At 39.0% G+C, this 15,355-nt stretch overlaps 2 protein-coding genes across 4 annotated transcripts; both read right to left on the bottom strand.

Moving 5' to 3' along the window:
* Positions 1–3,633, bottom strand: rbm15 (RNA binding motif protein 15). The gene has a single exon (XM_058785708.1). It carries the CDS (start codon positions 3,464–3,466, stop codon positions 902–904), a length of 2,565 nt encoding a protein of 854 aa, XP_058641691.1. The 5' UTR covers positions 3,467–3,633; the 3' UTR covers positions 1–901.
* Positions 3,634–6,610: 2,977 nt separating this feature from the next.
* On the bottom strand, positions 6,611–12,834 carry alx3 (ALX homeobox 3). Of its 3 annotated transcripts, none has more exons than XM_058785739.1 (4): positions 12,431–12,834; positions 8,473–8,747; positions 7,655–7,834; positions 6,611–7,387 (listed from the first exon to the last, which is right to left on the bottom strand). In XM_058785739.1, the coding sequence occupies exons 1-4, from the start codon at positions 12,753–12,755 to the stop codon at positions 7,022–7,024; spliced, it is 1,146 nt and encodes a 381-aa protein (XP_058641722.1). In that variant the 5' UTR covers positions 12,756–12,834; the 3' UTR covers positions 6,611–7,021. The 3 variants fall into 3 exon arrangements, with proteins under 3 accessions (XP_058641722.1, XP_058641725.1, XP_058641723.1); XM_058785742.1 differs by having other exon boundaries at positions 7,655–7,780; XM_058785740.1 differs by having other exon boundaries at positions 8,473–8,744.
* Between the last annotated feature and the right edge of the window lie 2,521 nt (positions 12,835–15,355).

Raw genomic sequence — 15,355 nt, 5'->3', positions numbered from 1 at the left:
TAAATTAAAACCACCTTAAGCAATCAAATTAATTATTCGGAGAACCATTATAATTTAAACTGAGACATTTCACTCTATCCCACTTTGAAACCAGAATTTTGATTCATTCAAAACCTTTCAAATGTAACCCAAAAATATGAAAACAGTATGTCAGAACACCTTTTATGCTTTGGTCTAAGGAGGGCTTAGAAATATCTACTTTTATAATCAAAATACGTTCACAAATTATTTTTAATGTGATAAAGGGGTTTTAAAAATGCAGCCTGTATCAATCCATATAACACTGATGACATTTTTGGCTACATATATTAAACCTCTGCAATGGCTTACTGTACAACACTAGCATCAACATGCAGTTCACCGAGCAAAATATTCTGCCTGTTTTAGTGGCCTACAGGACTATATACCTATATTACACTCCCCATTACTGAATGATTGTTTAAAGCACCAAGACACATAAACCAGGTTCCCATTAAATCAGATGAATTGATAATCATGAACATTCACAAAAAGGATTTCGTACAGGGATGACTGTCTGGAATCTGACTGAAATACATGTTGATAGGAAGTGTTGGAACTAGACAGCATTTAATGACCAATAGCAAATTAAATTCCTATTCTAATATTCCCAACATCATTCATTCTTTTATGCAGGGTACAACTTATCACAAACTAGACCTCTGAATGAATTGCAAATGAAAACAAATATATTGCTATAGAGCTAAACTTTGCTATAAGAATGGGCCTTTTTCTCTCTTTTTTTTTTTTTTGTACATGTTTGGCAGAGCAGGTAATAACATTTGCCCTTTACTCTAGTACCACTTCTGCTTCAGGGAGCATGCAATTAAGAGACATTTAGAGAAGCTTGCATTTAACAACACTTTTGTGTGCATTATGATTGTTAAGATGCTCCTCGCACAATGATCATGACCAGGAAGTCCTCTTCCGTTTTGGCAAGAGCTTTCGCAGAAGAATCTAAGAACTGCTGAGAGAAATCACATGGTGGAAATGCGTGCAGGACCCCAGTGTTGTCCTTATCTCTACTGCCCCCGACGGGTAAACTGATGACCCCGGCGGCCTGCTTTTGCTTCAAGTACGAAACCAAGTTGCGCAGGGGCCTCTGCGTCGATGCTGCTGGGTCCGAAGAAGTCGTCTCCTCAGAGCTGCCCGGAACCGCCAGTAGAACCGCATACCCGCCTGGGCCTGCGACTTTGATGCGGCGAGACACTTCGTCGATCTTGGGCTGGTCGAGGCGAAGGCGTTGTGTGATGCGCAGCTGTGTGACTTTACCACCCGTGCTGCCGTCGATGAGGAGACTGTTGGCGACGCTCAGGTCCCCCTCCAGGAGGTGCATGCTGGCTGGGAAGTTACTGTTTTTTAGAAGCAGCATGCCATTCCAGGCCATGCTCAGCTTGCCCCCTGCGTCCTGCTTTGAAGCCTGGCTGCTTTTGGAGCTGCACTCAGATCGGTCCCTTTTGGAGGCACCTTTGGCCGAATCGCCCGCTTTGCGCTTTCTCTCTGCAGGGCTCACACCGACACTGGACTCTGAGAGGCTGCCGCTGCCTTTGATGCGCTTTTCACCAGGGCCTCGGTCCAGGCTGCTGCGGCTCTCTCGTGCAGGGGACACTCGGTCTGCTCTCGCTGGCCGCTCAGAGTCGCTGAATCGTCCATCTCGACTGCTCCCTCCTGGGCTGCCCTCGAGGGACGGCGGCCTGCGACGACGGGCTGCCCACTCGCTGCTGCTGTCAGGTGAACACTCCAGATGTCTCCCGTCCTCCATGAGTCGCCGCTTGCGTGCAGCATCCCTGCCTGGCAGTTCCCTCTCCAGTGACCATGCCTCTCGCCGTCGCTCGCGCTCCAAGTGCTCGAGGGGCTCGAAGGCAGGAGTTCGTACACGTTCACGAATGGCAGGCGCAGGCCATTCAGCTCCAGCATACAGTTCTCTTTCTCTGAAGTGCAGTGGTGGGGGAGTCCGTTCTCGGACCCTGATAGCCTCAGGGGTGGCGCGATGGACGAAAGACTCAGCCACGATTTCATAGTGTTGCAAAGGGAGGGGCTGCAAGAACTGCTGCTGGTAGCGGTGCTCCGTGTCAGCGAAGTCCACCCTCAGCCTCCTGTCGGGACCGCCGAGAGGAAATCCACGCATGTGTGTGCAGGCCGCCTGAGCAGCGTCCAGGCTTTCATACTGAATATAAGCCCAGGTGTCCCCTTTTCTGTAGTCTATAGTCCTGATAGTGCCAAAGCGGTCAAATTCCCTGGCTAGTGCAGTCAGAGGCACCCAAGGTCCAAGACCACCCACCCACAAGCGTGTGGTGGGGGTGGCTTTGCCATAGCCAATTTTTATGGGGTTTCGGCCCACAACTTTCCCAGACATGCTCATTTTTGCTCTATGGGCCATGTCCAAGTTTTCAAATTTAAGAAAGCCATAGGTGCTGCTCTGTCCTCGAGAAGGTCTTTTAATGTCCACCTCTGTGATGGTCCCAAATCGTTCAAAAGCTCTCCTCAAATCATTTTCAGTCACAGTAATATCCAAATTACCCAGAAACAGTGTGCGGTTGGCTCTCTGGTCGTCCTCGGGAGAGATAAAGTCCTCCTCGCGGAATGGAGCGGCCCGCTCCGCGATGTACGCAGGCCGCGCCCTGGCTTCATAAAAGGCGAACTCTCTTTCTCTTTCAAGCTCTCTCGGTAACGGCGGGGGTGGGGGAGGAGGAAGCCGACCCAGCGCTAACTGCTGTAACCGGTAGTCTCTGTAACCCAGACCGGTTGGAGAGAGCGGCCTCTGGGTATGCAAATGTCTGTGGCCTGCTACTACAGAGAAATGGTCTTTATCTACAGGAGATCGACTTCTCCTCCTATTCAAGTAGACCGCCTCAATTTTCAAAGGACGGTCGTACAGCACCAGCCGGCCTCGCGCGTGCTTCGCCGCTCTGGCATCATCCGGTCTCCTAAAGTTGACGAAAGCGATTCTCTCATCGTTGACTCGGCTGATTTTAACACTCACGTCGCCAAATTTTTTGAATTCGTGAAAGAGGCCGTCCTCGATTTCCTCGTCGCTTAGCTGGGAGCCGAGCTCGCTGATTTTTAAAGTTTTGTACTCACTTTCGTTTGTGGGAAGCGGGGCGCGCGACTCACCGCGCGAGTTGGTGCGCGCGGCCGCCTCTAAGGACAAGCTCGAGGCGTGATTCTTGCCGCTCGAGCTCGCAACAGGGCTGGTGTAACCGTGGTTATTTCCAGTCCGACTGGAGACATGTCCGTCAAAATCCCGTCCGTCTCTTTTATCTCCGATCAGCCCCCGTCGTGCAGAACCCCCTTCGCTTTTAGACGAACTATTGCCGTTGTTGCTTCCACCGCCAGAAATCGAGATAACCCCCATTTTCTTACTGGTCGGATGGCTTCCTCCCCTGTCTCGTATATCATCCAAGGCCCTTGAACGCTTTTTCACCGGCGACCGCTCTTTCCCTTTCATGTTAGATGTCCTCTGGCTTTGCGCGCCTAACAAAACACTTTTTAGCAGTTATGCTACCGCAACGTGGACGAATTTACGCGAGAAACTGTATGATTTGCTCAGTGTCCCTGCGGCAAAACAACCGCATACGCCATCTTGTCAAGACTAAAACAAGACCCGCCCGTCGACTTTGATTGGTTTGATTCTCTGAGAAACGTCAACACCATTGGTCACTCTGTCTGTCAATCAAAACTCCCCGTACAGCGCCCAGTCTCGGTGTACACCATTTTAGCTTCAAACGCCAAATATTTACCATAGACACAAGAAAGGTGACATTTAACTAATCTTCTCTTAAATTGTGAGGACATGCATTGAAAATATTATATCTGCTTCTGCACTCTATTCGAGATTTTTTTGTCAACGCGATAAATCCAAGAATCATGCAGGAATTGTTTTAATTAAAAAGTTTTGAAGCTTTTAGTTGATGCTAAAGACTGTGAATTTCACCTTACATTTAATTTAAATTAAGAATGTATAATTTTCTATAATCTTTATAAACTGTAAGTGGTCAAATAATAAAACTAAGAACAAATCTCGAAGTTCACTTTATGTCCAACAGATGGTGATGTTTGCCTGTTTCACTGAGGTGAAGGGAAGGGTCACGTTCATGTAAACGTGAAGAGCAGCTTTTTTACCATGAAGGTTCAGTGTTGATTTAGCATTGTCAGCGAGGTTCACCCTTATAAAAATGAATGCAGTATAAATAATACAAATTCAATAATATAATACAAAATAATGCAAAAGTCGGAATATATCTTTGTCTGAGAAAAGTTAAATACTAAAAGGAATTATAGCCTATTTATATTTAAGACAATAAACAGACGCTTAATTCCGGAAGAACATGCAAAAAGTGCTTAAGCTTCACAATTGCTACTTGTGTGGACCACAAACAGCAAGCAAAGTTATCTGCTAGGAAAATAAGTGCTTTATATACAAATAATTCTGTCTAGTACAATAAAGGTTAAAGACAGAAATGCAGAAGCTAGCACATGTAATTTTTATTTATTCAAGCATAGTTTATTTACTACCAAATGTCATTCAAACTGCCTAATTTTTTATTGCTGCAGGCCTACAACGGGCCAATATTTTTACACATCTCAACCTAAAGTTTTAGAGATTTTATTGTTTAAATGTTCATCTTAGATTTTTTAATTTCTTGTACTTACAACAGGATATCTTGTGTGTCTGTTACAGCCTACAACGTTTAGCACACTCTCTTTGTACATTTTTCATCCCGTCTGTTTCATTGTAGTTCACATCTATTTAGTAACGCTTCTCTTGTATTCCTGAACTGTATTTCTTTATCGCATCCTTTAATCTGGGATTTAATCAGTTTGCATGTGTAGCTGGAGCTGGCTCCACTTTCTTGAAAGATCAGGCTGGAATTCGAAGCTGTGGGTGTGGAGAGAGTTTCTGTCAGCCTCCCTTTCTATTGGAACCACATGTCAACCCTCTCCAAAACACGACACGGTCCGCTAAACTGGCACTTAATGTGATCCAGCGTTTCTGTCATCCTCGATGCACAAAGGAAAGAAGCAGCAGGAAATGCTTGCCCCAAAGCGACTGTCAATGTGTTCCCATTTTGAGAATTAGGAAAATGAGAGAAGCTTTGAAAATCCTGTCACTGCAGCTTTTTTCATCTCGAGCAATTTCGTCTTATGTGTCATCTAAATTAAGTGAATCACCCTGAAAGAGTGCCTGGCAGGATTGGCATGCAGTCATTAAACCCAGATGGAGCTGAAAAACCCACACCGGTCCCATGGCTGGGTCACAGAACTGCCCTCCTCAAGGCTGTTTGGCACTTGTATCAACAGAACACTTTAACTTCAGCTATTTCCCACAGGATTGGGATTTCAAAAACACATCAAACACGATAAACTGTATACTGACATTGAGTTGTCTCAGAAACAGAATTTAGAATGCTTGTTGTTCTTTAGAAGCCCTGTTTCAATGAGGGACATATTTGTCAGTAAAAGTTAAATATCACAGGAATTGAATGTTCAAAAATATGTAGGTTTTCACCAGGCACAATTTGAATTTAACTAGTTTGATTAGTTATTGAAGCCCAGGTGCATTTCAAACCACGCAAAAATGTTATTACTTTTCAGGTTATGTTTTGATTTTTGTCGAGGACTCTTGAATTAAACGGTAGCATAACATGTAAGTTGATTCATAATTCATTAGGCTTTGTGGTTCTGTCCAGCTGTCAGACCCCAGACCTAAGGCTGATGGGTATGACAGAGAAAAACCTTGGAATCCGTCATCAGTCTGAGAGTGAGGGGTTTGTGGTCACTTAGTTGGTTTTGTATTAGCAGGGCTGTCACATGCTGCTGATGTATCGGGTGACATTTGACAGCCTTTACAGCCAGCCTACAGCAAAACATACATTTAAAATGACACATTAGACGGCCATGCTCTCTCTCAAGTAAAAAAAAAAACATTTCACCTTACTTAAGCGTGTATTATACTAGCCTTAAGAAATCGGCACACAAAATATTTTTGTTGCATTAGAATTTTATGAGATGTTCATATGGATCCCAAAGTTGCCTGAGCCTGTACAATTATCTGTGTTATAGTAAAACCACATATTACGGATATTATTCAAGATTAGAATTAGTGATGCATGAATATTTAATTATTCTTGTAGAATACCAAAAAATATTTTCAAGGATGATGGTATTAAAATTCTGTACAATTCTATCAAAATAAATGAAAAATAAAACAATACTCAAATTAATTATTTTAAATGCTCAAAGTGTCTGGGCATTCTAAAAATTACATTTAACAGTGTTATTAAGTTATCAGTGTTTTCAAAAAAGTAACTTTAAGTAAGTGTTGGATAATGGCTAAGTTAATCGAAATGTAAAAATTTGAGAAATTAGCTTGTACAAGTTGATATTTAATACAGACCGAAACAAACTGTTATATCAGCCAATATGATAGCAAAATATTGTGCATCCCTAATTAAAACAAGCAATCCATAAGCAATCAGCAACACAAAATGCAATCTATCTGTTTTTAGTGGTGGCGTAATTGAATGCACAAAGTCGGAAAATGTAAAATCATTTATTGACTGGGACTACATATATACATAATGGGGCTAAACCACTGCATACACTGAAACTATGAGATTAACATTAACATACTTAAATAAACATGTTGCACATCCTCTTTGGTAATTAACATTACATCATTTTTACAATTTAAGTATCCCAGGAAGAATTTTATATTAAGGCAAGTTGTGTGCAAAGCCCATTATGGCTCATAGAATTTCAACAAACACACAAACAAACGAGATGCTTCCATAGGGAAACAGATCAAGACAAAAAAAAAAAAAAAATTCCGGGCATCAGATGCATCTTTGCAGTGAAAACATCTGGAAAAAAGAGATGTGTACATTGAGCGTTAAAAAAGTGTCTATCAGTTGTGTGTTTCTGAGTAGCACTAACATGCGCAGGCATGCTAACTGTTTGTTGGCTCAGTGATGTCATCACAATCGCGGTTGCAGCTGCGCGGTCATGTCGGCCAGGATAACAGGCTCCCGGGGTCTTTGGTTTTCATGCGCAGGGCCACCAGGCCTGAGGGCTTGTATTCAGACTCTGGTCCAGGCTCAAAGGAATGGGCCCCCAGGCTTCCTGGGAAGCCATGGAGTGAGTATATCCCATTAATGCTAGGGTGGTGGGGCGGGTGATGATGATGATGATGATGATGAGGATGGCCTGGAGACGCAGACATACCCATGAGCCCGGGTAGGTTGCCGTGAGGATGGGGGTAAGGGGTCATACAGGACGATGCCATGTTTTCCGCTCCCAGAACACAACCACTGGCCGCTCCGCCGGCGCCTCCCGTTCCCGCACTGCTTGGCCATAGGTTATTTTGCATCTGTGTGGACAGATAAAAACAGATTAAATATGTTTAATGCTAGCCTGTGCCATATGGCAAGATTAATGGCATTACACTAACATACAATATAAAGCTAAATTCAGTCTGTGTTTCTGACAACAAATATAAATCATTATAATGTCCACTGTGTCTCCAGCCAAACCAAAGCAACTCCTCTGTGTGTGTTGAAATCATAGACAAAAGCTACATTTTTGTTTTCAAGCTCTGTCTTGTGCTCTCTTCGTGTTTGTGTATTTGTGTGTGTACCTGGTATGAGTCGGAGCGAGGGAGAAGGGAAATATCGTATGTAGCAGCAAAGTGGTTTCGCACCTCTTGCATCTTCCCGTAACGCTCTCTTTTCCTCCATTTGGCCCGTCTGTTTTGGAACCACACCTGAATATCCATATATATCCATATCTTAATTATTGAATGGTAGAAATATACGCCCTGTCAAAATGGAACACTCTGCCTTTCAATGAATTCAATATATTTAATCGATGAGGAACATTTCTATTACTGAAAGCGTTTAAATCTGGGCAAAAAAAAAACAAACAAACAAAAAACAATTGTGTATGCTGTTTCATTTGAAACCAGATGTTTTATTCATATTATCAATTACACAAATGTATTTTAAAGAAATGAATACTTCACTCAGCAAGGATGAATTCAATTGATCTGTAAGGACTTTTACAATGTTACAATTTATTATTATCTATTTATTGAGCACTAAATATTCTTACAGCCTATTAGAAGAATTTCTGAAACATAACGTGACACTGAAGACTGGACTAATGGCTGCTGAAAATTCAGCTTTGCCACCACAGGAATAAATTACATTTTAAAATATATTGAAATAGAAAGCAGTTATTTAAAATGTAATCATATTTCATAATATTACTGTCTTTACTTCTTTTTCATCTAATAAATGCAGCCTTCGTGAGAATAGAGAAAATAAGAGAATTGACAAAAATAATATCCCAAATTTTTTGAATGACATAATTATTTGAATAATACCAATTTATATATTTAATCTTACATTGCTCTTATGACTAACAGCCTGTCCCAGGAGGTGGAGTCTAACACACCTGCACTCTTGCCTCCGTGAGCTCCGTCCTCAGTGCCAGCTGTTCCCGTGCATACACATCTGGGTAATGTGTCTTCTGAAAGACCTTCTCCAGCTCCTCCAGTTGAAAGGTGCTGAAAGTTGTCCGGTTTCTCCGCTTCTTGTTCTTGCCTGACAGGTCAATGGAGTCAGCGATGGAGTCTCCAGGCAACCCGTTGGATGGCTCTTTCAGTTTTCCACAACACTCCGAGTCTAGAGCGGGATATCCAAGGGCCTTGGGTACGGTCTTATCTCCTGCTGACACCAAGACAGAATGACATTTAGTTTCTAATAAGCAAATATAAATACTGTGCCCAGACTAATTAAACATCATTTTCTGTTTAAGTACAGTGCTTTTCTTCTCTTCTAAACTGCAGGTAATGACTTTTTTTATGTATAGCCTGGATATTTTTCCTCACCTGATTTAGCTGGCGGGGCTTAACAACCTCAGACTAACCACAATCACATGTCAAATATATGAGTTTTAATTAGGAAACAGAATTATAACGTTTACAAGTTAAAGTAATACAAATTACATTGCAGATTTCCATATGAAGCAGCACAACTTAAATTCTTTAAATATAACTTTTTGATCTGCGATAAATTCATAGCAATCACTGTATGTTACTCTAAACCGTATAAGCTATTTTGTTCATTAGTGGTTATGTAATGTACTTTCTGACTATCCTGAAATAATGGTGTGCAATATGCACATTAAACTAAAAATATATATGTTTGCAGTTTATATTAAATAGTAGACTATTAAACCAACATTGCAACATTTTCTCTTTCAAATATTCAGTCTATTTTTGAGTATTCCACGAACTTTTAAAAGGATAGTAACACACTGTCAGCAGTGCTTACTGTTTTGATTAAGCTTGAAACTTGAGATTGAATGGCTTGAGTTAAAAAACAATTTTTGTAAGCTTAAACGCTTGCTTGAATCGTACAATAAAAATGCATGTCATTTCAAAATCCACAGCTATTATGATATGACAGGTTAAAAGGTTGTAAGAAGTGAAGGAATTTTGACCAAAAAAAAAAAAAAGTTATGTTATAATCACTATAATAATAAACATCATTCAAGCAGGACATGTTTGCTTTTCTCAGGAGAATATAAAGGATGGGAAGAGCTATTTTGAAAGGAATAAACCAGTCATTGTCCTTTACATAAGGGTGTTTTTTTTTGTTTTGTTTTTTATGAGGGTGTTTTTTTATCTAAAATAGAAACTTTTTATGTCTCGTCTGTGTTGCAATTTTTAATTGTAATCAAATAATCGTATCCCTAATTTTCATGTAGAAGAAAGCAAAACACACGTCTCAGTGTAGTTGGATTCTCTATATCATTGAACAAGAGTGATTCATTCTGTGCATAATGACAAAATGTTGATATTGTTTCAAACCATGATCATCTAGGTCAATAAATTGACTAAATAATTACAAGAGTCAAAGCCTTGTTGAGACATAAAAAAACAATTATTATAGTTTTTAATAGGCACATCTGGAACTGGCTGATAGTATTGTTTGACAATGATATGCTGTTTGTTTTCCTCACAATAACTCCACTGTAATCCATCTGAAATAGAGTGAAATTATAATTTTGATGTTTCTGTAGATATGAAAAGCATCTGACCTTGGGTCATAAAAATCCCCAAGCAGTTTGCTTTAAAGCTCAATGTCTGTCTTTGCTTAGTGATTAAGTGGCAGAAATGAATTATGGCTTTCCTAATTTAATTTTCACCAAAACAGAGGAAACCATTTACTACAGCTCCATAACTTTAAAGTGATGGCATTATTATATTTGATCTCTTCAAATAGTACAAGAACTAAAATAAAAAAATAAAAAAATAAAAAAACCTAAATGCTTTTAGGAACGGAACAGTTATATACTGTACTCTTATTTCGCCTTATCAAGAACGCTAAAGAACAACACTTTACTATTTTTATTTTAGTTAAATATCTCCCAAAATGTCTCAATTGGCCTTCGAAAGAGCGATCAATTAATAAAAATGAAGTTTTAAAATGATTGTAAACATGACAAAAACTGTCTTTCAAAAAGTAGGCGATAATGTAGCCTGTAAGTGCAATAATGTATCGGAAACAAGTTCGACGCTGTAACCCCGGCACATGTGGCAGAAATGACCTTGCATTTCTTCCCCCTTACAGCACAGTAAGCTAAAAGACAAAACAGGCTTCTTATTATTAAAGTGTTGTCTGCAACACTAGTTCGACTCCACCGATCAAATCCAGGCTATATTTGTTTGACACACCCCCATAAGCCCCATAAGGTGAGGTTCCCAATTAAAAGGTTGACTCAACACGTCTCGTGATCTTAAAATAAATAAGTTATTTTGGAAATGTAAACTTGCTTGTTGACTTGCTAAATATCAACATAATCGTTTATAAATTAAACGAATTTAGAATCCGAGATCAATGTTCATGTTTAGAAAGTGTGACCGAATAGTAAGGCATTTAAACGCAAACAAGAATGGCCGTAACCTCAAAACCGCGCGCGCAAATCCATGGCGATATTTGAATGCTGTTGGCCTATCTTACTATATTGTTTCTGAGCATTAGGCCTACACGTCGCAATATTTTATGATTAGGCTTGCAATAAATTGAGACTTGCGGTTGAAATAAATTGTTCCTGCAGTGTGAGGAAAGAAAACGTTAATTCACAACAGTTCAAAAAGTTTTGAACCTCAAATAATTAATTATTATGCTTTTTAAATCATAATATGGGAAGGTGTGAGGACGAAATGCGCTATGGATACTGTGAACAGGCCTGAACTTTATTAAAAGACGCAGCTCTTATAACATGAACCATTCAGCTGTTAAAATAGCCCAATATTAATAACTTTCAAAACAGGCTGCTATTGAAAGTAAGGACCCGTTCTTAATTGACTTGCCTGGTTAAAAAAAGGCTAAATAAAGAGTTCTTATATTTTAACTATATGATTTATTTATAACTCATTATAATAACTTATTTAGAGTTAATTATTTTAAGACCAAAATGATATAGCCTAAACATTAAACTATTAGCTAAGGTTTGAGATCAATTAGGCCTATACCAAAAGTTTGTAATAAAAAAAATATATAGTTTTGAAGCCTAACAAAACCACTTTAAGTAGCTAAAGTAAAATATGTAATAAAAATAACGTTTTATTTTGTGGTTATTTAGAAAACATCTTTGAACAACGAATACACTTATTTCACTTTAACATCGTGAACTTTATTTAATTTCTTCAAAGAATCATATAGCCTAATATATATATATATATAGATAGATAGATAGATAGATAGATAGATAGATAGATAGATAGATAGATAGATAGATAGATAGATATATATATAGGTATATATATAAAACATATAGGCTATGAAATGAAAAAAGTTCATACGTACTTATATATACAATGCAGTTAGAGATTATTTGGAGGTTCTTTGGAGAAATGAAAAAAGTCCATAGGTACAGGCCATTTCAAAAGTGTTTAACAAGTGGGATTCCAGATCGAACGAAATACTGATTAAGCGAAAATACTAATTTAATAAATAAATACATCATTTAAATGGGCTTAATGGCCTATCTCTAATCAGCACAAATAACACCATCTTTCTTGCCTTGACATGATTTTAAGTGTAAATGTAAGAATATTTACATTCCCAGTTGCCATAGGCTATATCCGTTTTAAGAAAGTATGCATAAATGAAAAATATTAACCTAATGATTTTAGTCACATTCCTACGTAGTAGCTACTAGCTGTTTTGGGCCTCTCAGGTGGAGTAGCAAAAATTGTGCAAACAGTTTTTGAGAATTATTATTATTATTATTATTATGCCATTATTAGGCTATTGTTGTTATTACGACTTTTAGACTATGTCGTTTACAGTCTAGACGTTTGGAGGTTTTCCTCGCTGATATTCAACTAGTTTTCACTTACCATCAGAATTAGTCTCATAAAATGACGAGTTCTTCTCTGTAATCGAAGGTTTTTGGTCCTGGTTCATATTCTCCAAATACTTTGTATGCTTTCCAGGCGAGGCGCGGGGAGTTGAAGTGCTGACGCCGTGCGTAAAGTCCGCGGTGCCGCCGTCAGTGTAGCGTCCCATAAAAAACTCATGTCGATGCGCTAGAGGAAGATGCGGAGACTTTTGGAGGTCGTCACACTGAAAGAACGCGCCGGAATTATGCTCCAAACCCGGTGAATTCTCTGGCGTGATCCTGTTTGAAGGCGAGGAGAAAGACAGGCAACTCTCAGTCTCCATCACCCCGTCCCGTCCCGAGCACGAGAGCGCAAATAGTGAACCAGGATGCTATCAACAGGGGACAAGTTAGTGTATAAGCGAGAGAGATGGCGATTTTTTTTCCACCTCTTCATTTCAAGTGGGTGGGATTTAGAGGATCAGAAACAAAGACCCGCGAACTGGGAGAGGGAGAGAGTGGGACAGCGGTCTGATTCAATACGCCCAAAAATCAATCACGTGCGGCTCCTGTCAATTAACCATTTACCTCCTAAACATTTTCTCTTAATAAAACAAAATTGTTATGAGAGATAGGAGAATGTGATTAAATCGAGTAATTGTGACTGGCTGAGCACTTATAGGCCTAACTTTAAATCACCAAAGTAGTCTAGTGAATCCAGATTTGATGGATTTTGATTCAGGAACATTTTACGCGCGACGCTGTCAGAACTCAATCAAAGCAAGGGTCAACCTTTAAACGCGCATTGGCTAAAAATCCCCTCAATGAATCCGATTATGATATATCATGTTACATCGATGACAAAATTAAGTATTGAATTTAGGCTACGTAGGCCTATGACTTTAAATCATATATGCAACAGCTGAAATGCCATTATGGTTTTTAGTTAGACGAACAAAATATAATTCAGATTTTACTCTACGTTGGAAAAGCATCTTTTTTTATTATTGTTATTATTATCGAGATGTATGCAATAAGCACAATTGTAATAAAATATGAAGAAAAATAAATCATTGTAATTGGATTTACATAAGGAAAAAACCGTGTGAAACAATCACAAGGCCTAAAGCAACAGCAAAAATAGTAATCTGCAGGAAAAAAAAATTATAGGCTACAATTGATATTTATTCTTATATTCTATTTCCTTCAACATTCCTATGCTTATTAATTAATATGTATGTAGTACAAATTATAATGTAGCCTAATACAAACCAACGTCATTATTTTAAACAACAAAGCAATATTAAAGTTGTTATATTTTTATTTGTAGCTTTTTTAAGTCAAAATGATGTTTTCGAATATATCTTACGTATAATCCTAAACCTGTCACTGTCACTAATTAAAAGTAATTTAATAGCAAACATCACATTTATTTATTTATTTTTAGAAAACGCTAACATGTTTAAACTATAGCCTACCAGATAAAAGAAATCAGCTGGTTTATGGTTACTGCATCATTAATAAAAATTATACAAACGCAGATCCAGTTGTAACATTACTGAAAATGTGCAATCTTTTTAAATAAAGTTCATTAATATGATGATCACCTGTTACTCCTTTCCACTTGTATTATGCCAAAAGTCCAAAACTTTACGCTTATAGACAGGCATAAAGCAACCCGCTATAATGTACAGGACAGTATCCCTGAGTTCTTGTTTTTGTAGAGTTTTAAATTACCAACAAGTAATTTTGAGAAATCTGCTGTATCCATTACATTTTGTTCCGTTCGCTCTGTGGTTCTTAAAAATACATTTAAAGTCCAGAAGAAAAGTTTATCATAATTATCCTTTTTTAAAATGATTTTTTGTTGTTGTTGTTGACACAAACGCTTGAGGAATAATATTGCAAACTGCAGACTGTCCACCGAATTGATCCAAAAAATAAAAATAATAAAAACACCTTCCATAAAACTTTGTGGAGCTGCTTGAGTTTGGACATCCAGAGATCAAAGAAATTCAAAACTGTTGATATTGACGTGGCAACTCAAATCTCTGAAATAGATCTCTAAACACAGAGCACTTAAACGACTCGCGCTGCTCTCCAAGATGTCTAACAGTTTTTTGGATATCTGTAAGGCCGCATGGAGCCAACCTGACGGACAAGTGTGTAAACATCCAGTCCATTTGCTTCGGTCAGCCCACATAAGAACCGTTTCATTCGATGATGAATTCACCAAGCAAACAGACTTTGGGAATACGGAAGAGATCATATCACTTCCTCTGACAAGTTGTTTTGTTGCACTGCAAACTGCATAGGCTAAAAAACTAAAATCTGAAAACTAAAATCAAATAGGCCTAATGATTCACTTCTATGACACCGACTCGTCAAAACTAAACATTAAACTCATTCTGTTATTCTGTCTTTTTAAAGACAGACGGGGAAAAGATTCGTAAACCCTTCAGCAAATAGCCCACATTAAGCCGTGAAGATGTAAAAGAGAGAGGAAAATCTTCGCCTTTTATTTCAGTGATCCTAAAGGCATAAGGACCCCGTTAATTACCAAGCAGAAGTTAATCAAAAGGACATGACCGGCTTGCTGCTCGTAGATGCAGTGGCATGTTTGTAAGCCAATTAATAAACAACATGACTTAGATTAGGATGTTGTTGGAGATCTGGAAACATGGGCGAGAATTGAAGACCCTCTGAGAAGAACAGGACCACCGCACGCTGTCAATGAAACACGTGCGGTGGAATTTAGTAAGCGACGGCAGAAAGTTGAGAGATAGCCTAATGCATTCTCAAAACAATAATTCAGCGAGAGAATGTGTAGCCTAAGTATTTAAAAATAAATACTGACTAGCCTGTATGCCTACTGTGGGGCAAGCTGTCACACGAGCCAATTTTTGCCATTGAGATGACTGGGAGAAAATGTCCCCTAGACCTA

Source organism: Onychostoma macrolepis, chromosome 08, assembly GCF_012432095.1.
Source record: "Onychostoma macrolepis isolate SWU-2019 chromosome 08, ASM1243209v1, whole genome shotgun sequence".
In the NCBI taxonomy this organism is placed as follows: Eukaryota; Metazoa; Chordata; class Actinopteri; order Cypriniformes; family Cyprinidae; genus Onychostoma; species Onychostoma macrolepis.
This window is presented reverse-complemented; position numbering and strand designations above follow the sequence as displayed.